Here is an 18,042-nt window from a genome sequence, read left to right as displayed (position 1 = left end):
AGGCCTGCCCAGCTGCTTGAGCCCTGCTTCATCAATTTAACCCAGGATTATCAGAGTGACTCCAAGGGCTAGTTTGCTGGCCCTTTTGTTCAATGCCACCAGGGACATAACAATCGCCTATCATCTTGAATCCAGTCTGAGTGAGTCCTAACCCCCCAAGTGGTACCCCTTCAGTCCTGGCACCTACGTGGCAGTGCTAAAGGTGTGCAGATAGCCAAAATCTTAAACTTGGGATTTAGAACATCTTTGCCTAAAAAATGATCTGAAAATCGAGGGAAGATCAGCCCCATTCATCATCTATCGGTCCAAGGTGCATTGCCAGTCGGCCTGAATTTGTGGCATCTCCTGCTAATTGTACTTCTCAGCCGCAAATTCTGTTCTACGGTCCTTCGCCAAAGGGGTATCGGCCACCACCTTCCAAATTACCTTAACTTCCAAACGTAGAAACCTTCACCATGTCCAGTGGCTGCCTCACAATGACGCTCCCTCCTCAGTCACCACCTGCAGCCTTCCTCCACTGAACTTTACCTTATGAGAACATTTTCTTCAAAATGTCTTTAAATCCATAGGCAAGCGCCGACCAGGCCCAAACCACTTCTAGTATCCGATGCACACTAAATCGCGATCAGCCATATTTTTTTACTTTGACCATGTCTTCCACAACTAGATGTCTACTTTGGCTTTTAGGCACTAGTTTTTACTAAAAAAATAAATAATCATGAGCCAGTACTTCTGATTGGATTTTTGTTATTTTTATGTGAAATTATTTATTAACGTTGACTCTATTTGTTTGAAGTGGTATGAGATTTTTCTTGTGTTGTGTTTTCACTTTATTGCTGTTTGCATACTGTATAAATACTTTAGACATTGCCTCTAAGTTAAGCCTGACTGCTTTTGTGCCAAGTTATCCAGTGTTAAGCACAGGTTAATTTAGTTACTTTTGTGGCTCATCCTGCCGGAGGTTGTGGCTGTTGCTTGAACAGGGTACATTAAAAAATAAGTGGTTTCCTAAATCACTTTCTCAAGCCTTGGGGCAAATGACAATCAAAAAACATTAATGACTTGTAACTAATAGATTTATAGAGTGAATTTGTCCACAATACTCTTTAATTGCTACTGGACAATATATTTTATTTTTCTTAACTATTATTTTGCATTACATTTATCAACAGCTCTCTCTACCAGGTAGTGGAAGTAGGTTTGTACAATATTGTAAAATAATACCGCTCTTGTTGTATTTATGTACTCTGAATAATACATTCTGTATCCACATGTCATTACAATACACAGAGACGTATATCCCCTAATACAGTACAATACTATTATAAGAGCACTTTTTCAAAATGAGAACCAAATATGGGGCACAAAGTCTCTTCTATTAGTTTGACTGTTCTGGTCCAACCTTTTCTATCTAAATCCACCCTTAAGTATTCCAAATCTAGAGACCAGATATCATGGTCGATAATCTCAATGTAGTTGTAGTAATTCAATCTGGTCTACTCACGGCTTGTCATTTTTATTTTTTTAGTAATTGGACTCCTTGCTGTTCAAATGTCGACGCATTTCAATACTATCACGTGACTTCCTCAGGACGAAATAAGGAGTATGAACCTAGCTTTACATAGGGCACAATCCACAGCCCAGATCGTAGGCTGAAAAGGCAACAAAAGGCAACAAATACCGGCCACAATGGTACCACGGCGCTTAGGAAGAAATGATTTAGTAGCCGGTATATCACAGATGAGCCTAGTGCCGGCTACCCTGTGATCCTGGCATTTGGCATTTAACTCCAGAACAACTGAAGGATAGTGGGTACCATAAAAAATAAGGAATCAGTCTTGGCCGGCGTTTGTTGCCTTTAGTTGCCTTTTCAGTCCACTGATTCAAAGATTCAAAACATGGCACACAGCCAACCTCTAACACTTTATGTGATATACTCAGACCATGGATAGCAGTCCACTGCCTACTATGAGGGCATGCTGTGTGACCCCCTCCAGGTCACAGGATAGATCCCGAACTTTACTTTACTAGGGACAGACATAGGCCTCTGTACACATGCTAGATTAGAATGCCACCAAGACCAAAATAATATTAAGGATACCAGTTTCACATATAGTCGGCACTCAGGCAGGATAACATACTGTGCACCGATGCGGGGACATTCCCATTCCAACACGTCTTTCCAGGAGTAACACCAGTTTGAGCTTTTAACATCTTTCTGGTACTTCTTTAAGCTTTGTCTCGTTACTGTGTAACAGGTAAGTAGTACAACACTAACACCAGGCTAGGTGTCACAGACTCTTACTTACCTCTTTTGTAGTACGATGTTTGTCCCTCAAATATATTTACTGCTTTCCAGTGCCCACGAGGAAGGCCTCTTATTAAACCACCAAGGACAATTTTAACACAATTGTCCTACCAGAAATCTTTGCATCTAACAACCCCGAGTTACCCCTTTCTCAATAGAGCCCTGATCTAGAGTGAGGTTTCTTCGGTTAAGTGCCACCGAACATACAATCTGCCGCGACTAGCGATTGCAGCAGTCTTTTGGGACTGAGCAATGAAGAACCAGATATTTTCTCAATGAGTCACAGACACTGTGTTCTGTGGGCTGGTGACCTCTTCCAATGACAAGACATGTTTATTTCTTTTTGCAGGACAGAATTACACAATGGCATGACCAGAGCAGCCGGTACACCTCGGAGTTGCGTGAATTTAAAAACCAAGTGGTTGGCATGCTTGAGAATGTGGAAAAGGAAAAGGAATCCCTGAGAAATGACATGGAGAACGTCAATGTGCGTGTTGAAAGGTTGGAGCGGGAGGTGGATTACCTTGAGACCCAGAACCCGGCACCGCCGTGCGTGGAAGTCGATGAGAAACTGACCGAGCTGAATCTTGCCAAAGCGCAGAAGAAAAAAAAGAAGTATGAAAAAATTACAGGTAAAAATAGTTGAGACAAACCTTGCTTCCTAATTTTTTAGGTTTAGGGAGGCTGGTGTTTTAAACTGAGCCAAATTAGCAAATGTATCATGGCGCAAATAAACTTTAGCTAAGTGGCAATGGGATGCCATTGTCATTTGAATGCAAATACGTTCTCCTTTACAATCCTCTTTCTCCCTATAGGATATGAGATGAAAAAAGAAAATATTTAAAACATATTTGAAAAATACATCCTATTTTGCCGAACAGAAATTGTCAACAACTAAGTGCTCGGTTACCCTATTTAGCAAAACAGATCCAGATGTCCTCATCACTGGGGGTCACGTTGGAAACATGACCCTGGCGCAGCAATGTGTAGTTAAGGAGCATATTACAGAGCAGAAGTTGAAGCTATTTTATCAGCTCATTGTGACGTCCCATCCCTTGAAGAGATAGCTGCTTCCTCCGTAGCAAAATATGTTTTGTGATATTTTGCAATAGTTGCCATCTACACTATAACTTCCCATTCACCATACTGCTGGGTGCATACAGTAATTTCATGTAATGTAGTAGTGTGCGTAAGCATATAAAGTTTAACATTTCAGTACGCGGCAGGACTGTGTCTATGCCATGGTATTCTAACATCTCTTCTCTAGGACCAGAACATTCTTTCCCAATTTTCTCAGATATTTTTCTATTCCTACCATTTCAACACCCACTATTTTCTCCTACATTTTTTAAATGTATCTCGATGTATTCCATTCGAGCTTCTGAACACCTCTCTTAAACTATTTGGAGAAAATCATGCATATATGATTGAAATGGCATATATAGAGATATAATGCTCTGGGGAATTAATGAGGGGAGGCAAGCAGTCAGGCTGAAGAGACATGGGGCAAAAGCGTGATGCAACATTTTTAGAAGTAAATTGAGAATTATATTGTAGTGAGTGACTGCTATCTTGCAACACAGTTTCACAACATACAGTGCTGTTGAAATAGTACCTTTAGTATATTGGTGGTTATGTGCTTTCTATTACGTGCACAGCAAACACTGGCAAAGTCAATGGTACTAGGCATTAATATAAAGAAAAGGTATTCTGAAGCTTCACCAAAAACACAGAGAACAGGTATAGCACAGTCAGGAGCAATGCACAGTTCCCGTGCACACAGGTAGGCTTCTGTCAGAGCGTTGCACCAATAAAATGCTGAAGGGCTCATATGTAGGACCAGGAGCCGTTTATGTTCCTAATGACGAGGGCCCAATGCAAATCAAAAAAACATACACAAGACAATAGTTAAGGTCAAAACCATGAAGGTTTATTCAAATTTTAAGACTCAGTACAGAAATCTACAAAGAAATTGGTTAGTCAGTTCAAATCAGCATCAATATATATCATAACTCAAGAGAAAAATTGTAAGTATAAGATCATATGACAGACTGTCAATAGTCTGCCTAACAAGAAAGCAAAAAAAGGTCTGCAACTTCTTTAAATACAAAGGCAACAAGAGGACCGACATGAAGTCTGCCTCTGTACAATAGGCATAAAGCTCTGCTCAGAAATGACCAAAGTACGGAATTAAATAACAGTCCAACATGAAGACTGAAAGAAAAATTGCTGTCAAGAAAAAAGGTTTTAAGTACAGAGTTAAATAGCAAACTAACATATGTACTGCTCAGTTTGAAAGACAAAATGCTAGCAAGGTCTGGCACACATCCCAAAAAGAGCACTTTTAATACATTTTCAAATAATAAATGGCACAGTATTGGCACGGTATGAAATGAAGTAATATTGACAACAATCATTAGATGTTACATTAACTGCAACACTGTTAGAAGCACCTTTAGAATGCATAACTAATGCTAACCCTTAATCTAAAAGCAGGAGAATGACACTATACTTTTGTACATAGTCAATACAATGGATCCTTCAGAATCATCCACAAGAACACGAAAAGTCCTTGACTTGTTGCAAGAGTGAGTACAGTTAGACCACATCTTCCTCCAAAGTTACAAAAGAAATCCATTTCATTTCAGCACAGCACTACAAAATAGATCCTATTTCTTTAAAAAAATATATTTTTAGATTGGTTCTAAGTGTGAAAATAGGGCACACGCATGCACCCACAATGATTATACAACCAAAGAAGGAAATCGCCACCATGGCATCAGCATAATCATACATAACATATAGCGTCAGTCCACAGATTAGATTCACAGCAAAGCTTGCAGGAATACAGAGGGACGTCACAGCATGAACATTAAGCTTATCCCTGTGCAGACACAGTCTCTCCATCAACAAGGTTCAAAGCATAGTACTTTCCCCAGACTTTAAAAAATCTATGTGTGCACCCTTTACTCTTATAAGTGATCTTTTTCCATCACCAGTGCATGTCCATCCCTGCCTTCCATTCCTGCAGGGTCGGGATATTCAGGATACCCTAGTGCTTGGCCACATCCCTCTTTGCCACCACCAATCCTAAGTTTCCAAAGAGGAGCTTGGCCCGCTGAAGGTCTACATCCATTGGTACATCAAGGAGAACATACTTGGGCCCTAATGGAATGTCCACCTTCGTGACGTTGCAGAGTTCCCGCACTACCTTCAGTAGGACTTTATGGCTGGGCAGCCCCAGAGTGTGTGCACAAATGTTCCTCTAGCCCCATGTCACAGTAAACAGTTTGGAGACACTGGTCTCCCCATTTTGTTCTTGTGATCTCGGTCGTAGTAGACCTGATGCAGAATTTTAAGTTTTATAAGTCACAGCCTGGATATAATAGCCCCATCTCATGGATGCAGCAGGGCTGCCTCCCAGTCTATGTCATCCATCTTGCTCACATTTCTCTCCAACTTTGTGCTGAACTTAGTATGTCAGGCTATTATTGTTGAGCGTTTTGTATGTGAGGGAGGCCTCTATTTCTCCCATAAGTACCCTACCCTCAAGGGAAGTATCTTCAGGTAGTTCTAGTACCTCACCTCCAGTCCCTCAGCCTATCAGGCATGTCGCAGCTAACCGTATTTTAAGTATTGATTAGTGTGCAGCTAGTATTCCCTCTGAAGGGAGAGAAAGGGCATAAGGTCTCAATCTTCTAGCAGGTCACCAATCTTGGAAATCCATATCATGTCCCAGGCTCAGAAGCTCAGAAGCCCTTAAATTTCCCAAACTCCATACTCCTTCATCATTGCCCTTTCCCATATAGGCGTTTCTCTGGTCACTCTATTTGCCCACCTTATGCATCTGGTGGCTTTTAGCCTCCAGTACCACCTAACTAGCCGGTAACAGCTATCTAATCCTCTTCCCCCCATAGGTATAGTGCAAATGAGACCTTGTCAATACCCAAGTCCGTTCCAATCTATACGTTGAAATGTTCCTGAGGTGCAAACACTCACTTGTTTATGACAATCAAATGGGCCACCCAATTATAAGCTCATTTATCAGTGAGGGCGATCTCCCCATTGTAGGGATAGTGTTGCAGCATCTTGGGTGCTTTTCTGGGGTGACTTAGGTTGTTAATTTGCAGTAATTGTTGGGTTTGGGAGGGTTGGGTAGGCTACAGACCTCTTAGGCCTTGCTTGCAAAGTGGTTGTGTCTTCGGCATGTGGTTTTGTATTTGTGGGGGTGGCGTGGGGGTTAGGAGGGAAACAGTTGCATATATTTCCATTGCAATACACGAAGTTAAGTCTTTATTGCCCCATAGGTCCTCCTTTGCTTCTGCACTTCTATAGAGTAGTCCAGGAAATCATGATTGTGAGGGCTTCGTATTTGATGACCCCCTCTGTCTAGCCTCCCTGAGGATCATATCATGGTCATGGAAGTTCAGAAAGTGCACAGTGACCATCTGCGGGGGAGCACCTTTGTGCTCTTTCAATAATGAAGCAGGTGGAGAATCTATCAGCTGAGAAGGTGGAACTGAGCCAGTAGTCTAAGAACTCCAGCATGCAACCTTTTTCATACCCCTCTGGAAACCCACAAAATGCAGAATGTTTTTCCTTACCCTGTTTTCAGCATTGTCCACCCTCCAGGCCAGGTCCCTCGCAGTTGCTCGCACCTCAGAGACCCCTTGTTGGAGGGCACGGACCATGTCTTCCAGCTCTGATAATCTATCATCCACCATGGTCACTCTCTCAGCTACATTGCATAAGTCCTGTCGGAGGAGTGGCACTTTGGAATGCACCTCACCTATCTTAGACTCCCTGGCAACTTGCGAAGTTTGAATCACTGCTAGCAGAGCTGCATTCTCCGGCAGCTCTGCAGCATCTCTAGGTCTTTCCTGGGGTGATTCACGGCTTTAGTGTAGCAGTCTATTTTACCCTGCTGGGGTGGTTTTGGGTCTTTAGCTTTAGACATCGGAGCCAGAATCTCCCCACCACTCACTGGCCGTGGTGTCTGTCTTCATGCTCTATTGGATATCCATGAAGGCAGTACAGGCCTACACCTCCCTACATACTAGTCAGCTCCACTAAGGTCTGATGATATCACAATAATGCCCAGCTGAACATGGTGCCATTTTTTGTGAGCATTTAAATCAGAAGGACAAGCACAACTGCTTTCAACAACTGAGACTGGAGATAAAGCAAACAATTTATTTCTTACATTTCTAATGCACCTCTGAGAACTGGCTTGAAATGTACACTAGACTGAGTAGGATCACAAGATTAACAGCAGTTTAATGCCAGGTTCAATACCAATGTAAAACTGTTGTAGTAGTGCAATATTTACATGTAATTAAACTGTGAGAAACATTTAGTAAAACAAGTTTCCAATTGATAAGTTAATTTTAGTGGGAAAGTGCAAATGAGTGTAAGCCACATGGCATGGGAAGGACTCTGTAAAGGAAGGAGAAAACCAAGCATTGACAAAGCCAATAGGTCTTGCCAATATCTTTTAGCCATGTTATAGAGCAGCACAGCTGCTGTACAGCATAGATAAAAGTTAGAAAAAAGCATTTTGACATGGGGAGTGCTGGCCGCGACATATAACTTTTTTTATCAAAGCATATGGAGGTGGACAACAAGGTCAACAGGAGTGAGGGCATCAGCTAACAGACAACACAGACAACAAGAGGAATGGAACAGGCAACACGAACAACAGGAGGGAGGGTGGAAGGTAACAGGCAATGAAATGGTAAAATGGAGGGTGGGTTGTTAAGCAAAATGAATCAACGTGGACAGAAGGGGGAGTGGGAGGGAAAAAGAGGCACAGACAACAGGGGTAGAAGAGAAAAAGATGGCAGAGGAAGAAAAAATACCAAGGCTGACGAGAAGACTAAATAAAAATAATATCTCAATCACAGCTCGAACAGCGGAAGGACACTAATTAAGATGAAGCAATAAGGACTTTGTCCATGCTCCAGACAAAAGAATTGGAAGTGAAGTCTGCAAGCCCTGGCCAATTAGGAAGTAGCAAATACAATTGACAATGAAGCCAATGAGTGGTAAGCAAAGGGTGGGCTTCAAGAGCCTTGAGGTATACAATATCTCTTGCGAGAACTAAACATGGTATGAGAAGGTCTCTAGTGTTTAAACCCATCAGTATTTAAAGACACAAATACACAGTGGTAGACTAATAATGGAATTTCTCCATATTTTAAAAAATTTAGACAGGATGGCCCAGTGAAATAAAGTGCTTCTGGCAATTGCAATGTTATGAAGATCACAAGTTTCAATTGCAGCAGGACAGACTCATCCTTTCATCTGGGGGTGGTAAATTGAGTACTATAAATTATGTTTTATTTACGATGCTTACAAATAGCCAAAGTGCACTAGAATGAAAAGGCAAATATAGGTATAAACAACCATACTAATGGTTGTATATTTTGGCCCCTAACAGTTGGCCATGCGACGGAAAAATCTTGCCTAGGCATTACCCACAGAAACGGACCCACAGGTCATCTGAGAAGGCTTGCTTTGAGCAGTGAAAATAAGAGTGTGAAAATAAAGAACTAACATTTATTTGGAGTGGAGTTGAAAAAGGTATGTTAGTGCACTCTGGTGCTTGTCATATCATGCTTATTACATGCAAAACATTTGTTTTGATGTAGTTCCTTCATAAGCACGAAAGTATTCTCTTTCAAGTGGGACTTGCCAAGAGGAGCAGGGCATTTACATACTTGACTGGATCGTAATTCAAGTAGGCTTTTAGTTAACGTGCAAAATAGGTTACATTTGGTGTGAGAAGCCTTTATTTCAAGATGGTTTTTCCATTCACCAAATAGTTCCTGACATCAGCTGTTTCTGAAAGTAAGGAATGTCATGCATTTCAATGAAGCATTCCGTAGTAAACAAAATGATAAACCAAACGAACAGAGAACCACTGTGAGAGACAAATACTCCTCTTAGGCCACTCTATGTAGTACTTTACAAAAGTAGTGACAAAAATGTTGTACCAGGACCACCACAGACTGAGTCGTGAGCAAAAATGTTTTGTAAAAGTAATGCCCTGCAAAGCATTATGCAGCAAGTTTCCATGCCACAAATATTTTAGTATGTTGATATGACTGTAATGCTTACAACAGCCTCTAGAGGACACCACAATGAAAACATGGTCATGTAATAATATATTTAGACCCTGGAGGCTATAGTGCAGTACACATTCTCAGGCTAGCAGGCCTATAGCGATAATATTATAAACAAGGCCTATTCACATCTATTCACAGAAGCTCCAGTCATGAGAATGCTTAACAAGATACTGAATGGTGGGAGGGGTTATTATTTTGGGCTCCCCATTAACCTTCTGTGGGTACCAAGAGATGACCTAGACAGAAAGAGCACTTCGTGGTGAATGTTTTGTAGGTGGTCCCATTGTCCTAGAACCACCACATGCTGAGTAATGAGCAAAAATGTTTCGTAAAAGTAATGCCCTGCAAAGCATTATGGGGCGAGTTTCCTGAATGCAGTGAATATTGCAGTATCGGCTCTCTCGCTGTGCCGGAAGGGCCGCTTTCGTGTTGAGGATTTCCATTTTACTTAAAGCATTTACCAATTTCAAGCATTTTAAGGAGAAAGCCACAAGAAATTACTCTTATTAGGTAACTGTGAACAATGTGACCAGTGCTCCATACCGCTGATCAAGTTTACGCTGTTGTGCCTGTTTGCGCTGTGAGAGCCATGCAGCGTGAAGGGGAGAGACAAAAGAAAAAAATAGTTACCCACGCTGAAATATATTAGCAATTGTGCAGTAATGCATGTTACAGGGCCGGTCTGCAATACGTGACAAAAACAGCCTCAAGGCGGGACAAACATAAAGCATTTACCAATGACATCAAGTGGTTTTTGAAAGGCAATCCCAGGAACAAATGAAAGTGATGGGTGTGAGATGGGTTTGGTTAAAAGCCCACAATACTTACAACAGGTCAAAGCGCTTTCGCTCTCAACCTAAAAAAGGTATGCCCACATGTGGGTCCCTTGCTCGCTGCAGCACTGGATACAAGCTCGCCTGGCTGATGAGAGATGACTTGGCGAGCAAAATAACTATGGATCAAACCCAAATTTGTGACTAGGGGTGAGTGTTTGAAAAGTGTCAACACCCCATCCATCATTTTATATTGTGGTGTTGCTATGTGCGACCTAAGTGGTCAGGGTGCCCTGACATGAGTCCCTTGCTTGCTGTGCCACTGGAATCAAGCTAGCCTGGCTGATAAGGAGAGAAGGGATGAGGGCAAAGGGAAGAAAAAATTCAGATCTGTTGAAATGGAATGGCAAACATTCTTGAAGCAGTGCTTTGATTTTCACTGTTGCTAAGACAAAGCCGCTTGTGAAGGGGAATTTATTTGTAATTACCAACAGTTACAATTCAATATTGCTTGACTCATGGAGGCTAACATTGACTGAAAACAAGAAATAAGACAGTTATATTTCAAAAAATGAAATTCACTGCCGTCAGAGGATGTCTTGCATATTGAACCTCATATGTTCATTTTGCACAAGTAGAGACACTTATATTGACATCTGACCTGTACTGATTTTTGCCACCAGGCTCCTGTTGACTATCCCGTTTAATTGTTCATTTAGCAAATATGGAAGACTCAAAACAGCATAATTGTAGGTAATTGGCAGAAACTTAAAAATACAAAGTTGCTCCTACTCCGTGTTGTGGCCTTTCTGGAGGAGCCATAAAAACAATGAAAACATTGATTTTTCCATCCTTTTTGTGCATTGTTTCTCTCAACAACAGCTCATAAAGTGGTAAGTGCTGCCCAGTAATGACTTGCATGGTTGAGAAATGTGCAGGGAACTATATCAGTTTTCAAAAGTGAAGAAACAAATGGAAAAATAATTTTCCCGAAGGAGAGCAATTGGATTGGAATGCTCAGCTCAATGGTGCAACCAGCTGGGTACATTTTCAGGACTGGTTGCAGTCAACGCTTTCTGGTGCGACCTTTTTGTCTGACTCCCTCTCGCTCTTATTTTCTGCCCATGACTCCGTTAATAGGCTGCAGCAAAGACCGTGTAAATTCTACCAGAAGCCATTTTCCCACTGAATAGTTAAACCGAAGTGACCCCTGTCTTTGAGTTACAATGGAAGCAAGCCCTCTGTTTGCAGATCACTCCAACTTAAAAACAACAAACAGTACCTCAATCACGTCGGGAGCAGCAGACAGGCACTAATTAAGTTGCATCAATTAATGCTTGATCCCTGCTCCACACACAGAAATGGAAGTGATGCCAGGTGTGCCTTGATGAATTACGAGGCTGTAAAGAGTGCTGTGCAAACCAACAAATGGTAAGCGACAGGCATACTCCAAGCCCTGTACTGAACACAACAGTGTCTTGCAAGGGAGACGCATGCTCTAGCGCATGCACTCACAGGCTTGACTCTAAAAAACGTACAAGTTTTCAATAGCAATTCCTAATGGTGGAGCAATTTACCTACCTTATGAATATTAATGAGGAAGATTGCAATTTGCGACCCATTAGGAATCGCTGCCATTTTTAATAAAGCAATCTTTTTTTCTGAATGCAGCCAATTTTCCTTAAAGGAAAACGAGATATGCTTAAAAAGAAAAAAATGAAACTCTGAAGTTTCATTTTTTAAGAGTAGGCAGTAATTTTAACATTCTCTTCTTAGCTTAGCTGAAGCTGTGGCCTAGTTGCCAGGCCTCATACAGAAAGGGTCCTTCCAGTCTGTAAAATATGAATACTTTGTGACTGTAATTCGGTTGCACAAAATTCAAACATCGCATTCAGATTCGGTATTTGGAAGGGACACCCTAAACAAGCCCCTTCCAAATACTGAATCGCAAACACATACTGTGATTCGTTGACGTATTACTGAATCACAATTTGTGTTTTATACATATGTAAAAGCATTTTTGCAGTCGGAAACAGCCAAACTGGGCCCGTTCAGAGCACAAAAATGGTTTGTATGTATGTGCCTAGTAGGCAACCAGGGTGACAAAAAAAGGACAACACTAGCAGCAATGTAATAAACAGAAAAAGGGTGTTTGTGTCACAGTGGTTAACGTTCGGGCATAGGAACAAAGGCTTACTTCAGAGCCACTAGTTTGTGTGTCAAGGGAGAGCCTTTGCCTCTCCACTATGAGGAAGAAATGGGTGACAGGAGAAGATACCTAAAAAAGGCATCCTTTCTCTGTATGATGGTACCTGCCATTTACTCTATTTATGTACATTCTAAACCATTTCTTCAGTTAAATGGTAGGCTTGGTGTTGTATTTAATGATAGATGCTCGTAGGTTATAAAAGAAGTAGGTTTATTAGCGTGGTTGTAGGTTACAGATAAAGCCCCACCAGGAGCAGCATCCTGCTGCTCAGCCCTTTTCCCTCCAACTGTCCACTCATCCAAGCACAAACACTGTCAACATTCTAACCATAGAATGACCTCATTCACTGGCTGAGCAGCAGGGAACATTAAGGTAGTGGGGAGAATGCATAAGATAGAAAGAAGCCACAACACTCGGTAAATATGTTTTCCTTGTCTTACAACAAGGTCCTCACTTCAGTGTGTGCAGACTGCAGGTTGGGCAATAAATGCATGTGCTATTGTAGTAGTTTGTGAAAATCTGTATGTAGCCAAATGCACTACTCTAGAGTAATCTATATAATTAGATGCAGCACTAAGTTGGAAATGATGAAACATTGTGACTTTGATGTTAGCTGGATCCCTCTAAAGCACTTCAAAAGCAGAAAAAAACTTGTCAGATATTACCCTAAAAAATGTGAAGGCAACTACAGTCAAAAGTACGTGTTCAACAGTGCAATAAGATAGATGGTTCAAAACAGGGCACTAAACCCTTACTTCACTGTGGGCAATTACTGATATTACTACCAGTGTCAACATATAATGGGACAATGAATTGTTACACAAACATACCTTACTGGAGGAAGTCACTCAATAATGAATTGTTAAAACTAGAAGTACTAAGGACAATGGGCCAGATGTACTAACATTAGGAATTTCAATTTCCTAATTGCGATTACCTACGAATCCTAATATATGGAACTCTTTTGAGTTAGCGATTCCTAATGGGTCACAAATAAATATCAACGTGTTACTGAATCACAGTTTGTGTTTTGCACATTCGTAAAGACAATTTTTGCAGTCAGACCACAAATATCGTTTCTACATATGGCCCCATATGTACAGTATTTAGGAATTGCGAGTTCCTAATTGCAATCCTTTGTGAATCCCTATTAAGAAATTGCAATTCCTAATGTACACAAATGTACAAGTTGGTGATAACGATTTCTAATGCATTCGCAGTAGGCCCACCTAATGAATATGAATGGGATAAGTCGCAATTTACAACCCATTAGGATTTGCAACCATCACAGGAATGATGGACTGCTGGGGGCAGTAGATCACCATGTCTGGGATTGCTTTTTACTGAAGCATTTTTTTTATTGCAGCCTGTTTTCCTTAAAGGAAAATGGGATGCGTTTCAAAAATTACAATGAAACGTTTAAGTCCTTTGGAACACTGCCCGCTCTTAAAAATGATTTGTTTTAACATTCACAAAGGGGAAGGGGTCCCATCCAGACCCCTGCCCATTTGCGAATTGTTACCACCACCCTCGAGGTTGCTAGCGCACCTGGTCCTTAGTAAGTAAACTTACAAGGGGACGCATATAGGCGGATGAACCTTTTGGATCATATGGAGTATCCTAGCTATGCAGTAATCGATGAATATCAATTATCAGTGTAATCAATCAACAACCACTAAGAGAATCATTAAACATGAGACAATATATCAATATTTCATGAATAACCACAACTCAATTATATGTTTTTATCAGTTTTATTTCCCTATTAGTTACAATACTAAGTCATGAGATTAATTCAAACTTTATTCAATCAGCTCAGAATTAATTCATTAATGTCCACCAATAACATAATCTAATCAGAACTTGAGAAGACACATATGTAATGCTTCAGCATAAGCTAACAAAGATCAATATGTTGACATTAATAGCAGAGTTCAGCAATCAGTCCATCAACCATTTGTCACTGTCAGAGTCACCCAAAGAATCCTTACCTAACCCAGATTGGCATTTAGCATGTGGGACTTCATGTGAAAACAATTTAGAACATTAATTTAGAAAAACATCTAGCTAGTAGATAACCTATAAAAACAGCGCAGTTGGTACCTAGAAAAAAAAGGCACAAAAGTTAATCAGTCACATTGTCATAGTTACCTATCCACGAAATGGATCAGCAAAAAAGTCAGTCTTAGTCCTCAGGTCATCAATTGATCAGCAACGCATCAGGCTTTCAACAGCATGAGCCCAATGACAGAATCTCGAATCGTGCCTGTTGACATCATCAATTCTCTCCTTGCATCTGAAGTTTTAGCCCCTGTCATGACTTTTTATTAGAGTTTTTCAGTCCATCCTCCTAATTCCTAATTGGTCAGTCAATCAGCAGTTATGACTCTAACCTATAATATTAATTTTACAAGTCTATGAATTCTAATATTTCCCCATCCCCAATTCGTTGATTGGTTCGCTGTACGATGTCCTCATCATCCGGCTCATCAGGTATCGAAAATGTTGCATCTTCTTCTCCAGTCAGTGCTTCTATTGTTCAAGTCCTGGGATAGTACATCAAGTTTGTCTTACACCAAACTTGTTACATATCCTAGTTCCTCATCTCCTGTTCGTCGGTACATTGCAGAAAATTCTAGCTAAGCAGATTTTATTAACGTTTGCAGTTCAGGGACAGTTCAACGCACCAGCGTCTCTGCTGTGCGCTAGAAATTCAGCTTCTGTATGAGGCCTGGCAACTAGGCCACAACTTCAGCTAAGTTAACTCTACAATATAATGCAAAACATAGGTTATACATCTTAATATGACATACTACTACATTACTATTATACATTTTCATTATTTCACACATTTTTGGTCCTTTTAGTACAAGTTCATATAAGTGGCTGCCATTACCCATGGGCACATTTTCAAACATGCACATTAATTTTTCTCTATGATTAATTTCTCTATGAACTTTTATAAACCATAACATATAAGCATTTATTAATAATTTCTAATTAGCATATCTGCGTCAACAAGGTGCTGGTACTTAATGAATGTTTTGAAACCATAATTGGGTCACAAACAATTCATACATACCACCGCAATACAGTATTCGGAAGAGACGTCCTAAACATGCCTCTCGAAATACCAAATCGCTAATCACAAATTGTGATTTGGTAACATATAATTTGCAATTAATAAGGCATTTTTGTGGATGAAAACGGGTTGATTCTGTGAATCAGGCCGTTTCTGACCGAATAAATGCCTTTGTTTATATGATCCTATGTTTCAATGATAGAGAAAGTACAGCTTAAGCTCAGATCAGATGCTTTCAGAATTCATTAAAATGCCAGGGAGTACACCTACTTGGCATTCTCAAGGCATGGCATCTGTGGTGAAATTATTATTTTAGTTTAAAAACATCTCCTGAAGTAAATGTAGTATGTGCATTTCCCTCAGACAACAATTTAGATGATTCCAGCAACTTCAGACTCCCAAGTGACCCACCCCATGCTTTTCCTATTTAAAATGTCGTATGACGTGGTGAGTGAAGACTGTTGCCTGGAACTGTAGAGACTCAACATTTGCAAGTACCATAGTCTTTTGCTACAAAAGGCCCTGCGCATGATGCAATAGATTATCAACCCATTCATTGTCTCCATCAAGAGCCAATGGAAGAATTTTGGGGATAATTTCACAGGATCATGTTTCTGCAGATTCTAACACACTAGAGTAGATGCTTTTTAAGTTTCTGTTTGCTGGGTGTAGGAGTTAGAAATCTTGCTTTTGACAAGAGGGTTGGGTCTTTTCATGGACAGGATGTAATTAACTATAGTCTTGTTTGTACGTGTCTTGTTCTCTACTGTGGTCTCCTACTATCTAGGAAGGTGCTCCTTTCCATAGAACAGGCTAGGAATACAGCTTGGCAGTGTTTGGAGGGGGAGTTTATGTTAACTGCCTTGTGTGTTTCAGGCCCGGCTGTAATCAGCTTGGCTGTTACACAACAAGTCTTCTTGTTGCCTATCAATGGATTTCATGTGGAAAGCTGAGTAACGTTCACACTGACATTTTCTCTATATTGGTTAGAATGCAGATTCTTTCCTTTTATTTTAGTTATGATGTAGGTCAGATATTTCCTGGGGAAGTTTATGAACATTAACTTCTGTTTCTATTTTGACCATCCTAACTACCAGGGTGAGATGTTGCTTCCAGTTCCATCTCTGTTTCCTGTTCCAGGTGAATTCTATCTGACAGTATAAAAGGGAAGTGGTCAGTCTGGAAGCAGTGCCACAACTGCACTCTTAATTCATTGTTTGCTCCAGAATGCTTTCTATTTGCTTCCCACTTCTGCTACAATGGTTCCGGCTGTTCTTGAATGTTTTTTTGTTACTGCTTTTCTTCCTCAAAAAACTGAAGCTTACTTTACTCTCCCATGATTTCCACTCTATCCACTTAACATTTTGGACTCAGAAGTAGAACTAATGTAGTGTAGCCATTTTTAATGTAGCTTTCTGCGCGTTTGCTTAAAGTATTAGGCCTCTGTGCACTTTGACCTAGATGCATTTTATTTAGCCTCGCACTGTTATTTTACAATAACCAGTTTCACGGTCTTGTTTTATTTTCTTCTATCACACTGTTTAGCTTATTTCAGCACTGAAGTTCTCAAACAATACATTCTTGCTCGCTCTGTGCTTTAGTCAAGGATGCAGTCTGGTACATTGCCGATAGACGTGGTAGACGTTTAGTCTTTAGGGTTCGTAGAAAGTACACATTCTTATGTAGGGATGTTTCTTAGAACACCGGCGTGTTAGTTATAAAAACACTTCCTAGTCCTGGTACACGTAAGAGTGAGATTCCGACCAGGAACCCACAACTAGATGCTGACTGCCTGTTGCAGATGCTGATCCCGATCACAGGCCTTTGCTCAGGTATGAGGGTCGATGTCCTCCCGGAGGAACCTGAAAGGCAGGCTTTGAGCTTAACATGCTGTGCTCAAAATATAACTTAGAGAACGTAATCTAGTTGCACTATGATAGCATTATTCTTATGTTTCACTCTCCTCGTTACTATTTCAATCCTACTGTGTTGTATGGTTCTGGTTATTGCGGCTCACGCCTTGTTATCTAAAATGCAGTCGTTTTATTAAACCAATTTTTAAAACTCAAACTGCCTTTGTCATTTATATATGAGACCACACTATGTATGAGAGAACTGGTTGGGACCTGAGTGACCACGACTTCCCTGGGAAGCACTAAGATGTCATGCGCTCGGCTGCCCAATTGTCTCTTCCCTTTGGGAGAGATAAGGCACTGCTAGTTAGCCAGAGCTCAACCCGGATTTGAGGTGACAAGGGTCCTTCGCCGTGGGTCAGACTTAGTCCCCCACACTGTGAACGATCTTGCCGTCCAAAAGTCCAGTAGTCTCATTAGGATAATGATAGCCTACGCAACACTAGGAGGCAGCAGGCTTTATCTTCGAATTAAAAGACATCAAAAAGAATATCTGAGAAGACCTGCACTTGACAGTATGCCTTTTTGGTACGCCAGTCTAGACTGCATTACAATATTCCAGGAGTGCCATCATTAGAGTTCTCTAGTATTATATACAGTGGTGCATGTGGTGATGTGTGCTGTACTGTA

The 18,042-nt window shown here is 40.8% G+C and overlaps 1 protein-coding gene across 1 annotated transcript in view; it reads left to right on the top strand.

Annotated features, from left to right (window-relative positions):
• The window catches only part of OLFML3 (olfactomedin like 3), an 86,514-nt gene that overhangs the window by 51,424 nt on the left and 17,048 nt on the right, over window positions 1-18,042 (top strand). Inside the window, exon 2 of the mRNA XM_069238729.1 lies at window positions 2,658-2,940. Within this exon, the coding sequence (XP_069094830.1) occupies window positions 2,658-2,940 (283 nt within the window). The remainder of the gene's footprint in view (window positions 1-2,657; window positions 2,941-18,042) is intronic.

The sequence above is a fragment of the Pleurodeles waltl genome, chromosome 6 (assembly GCF_031143425.1).
Source record: "Pleurodeles waltl isolate 20211129_DDA chromosome 6, aPleWal1.hap1.20221129, whole genome shotgun sequence".
Taxonomy (NCBI): Eukaryota; Metazoa; Chordata; class Amphibia; order Caudata; family Salamandridae; genus Pleurodeles; species Pleurodeles waltl.
This window is presented reverse-complemented; position numbering and strand designations above follow the sequence as displayed.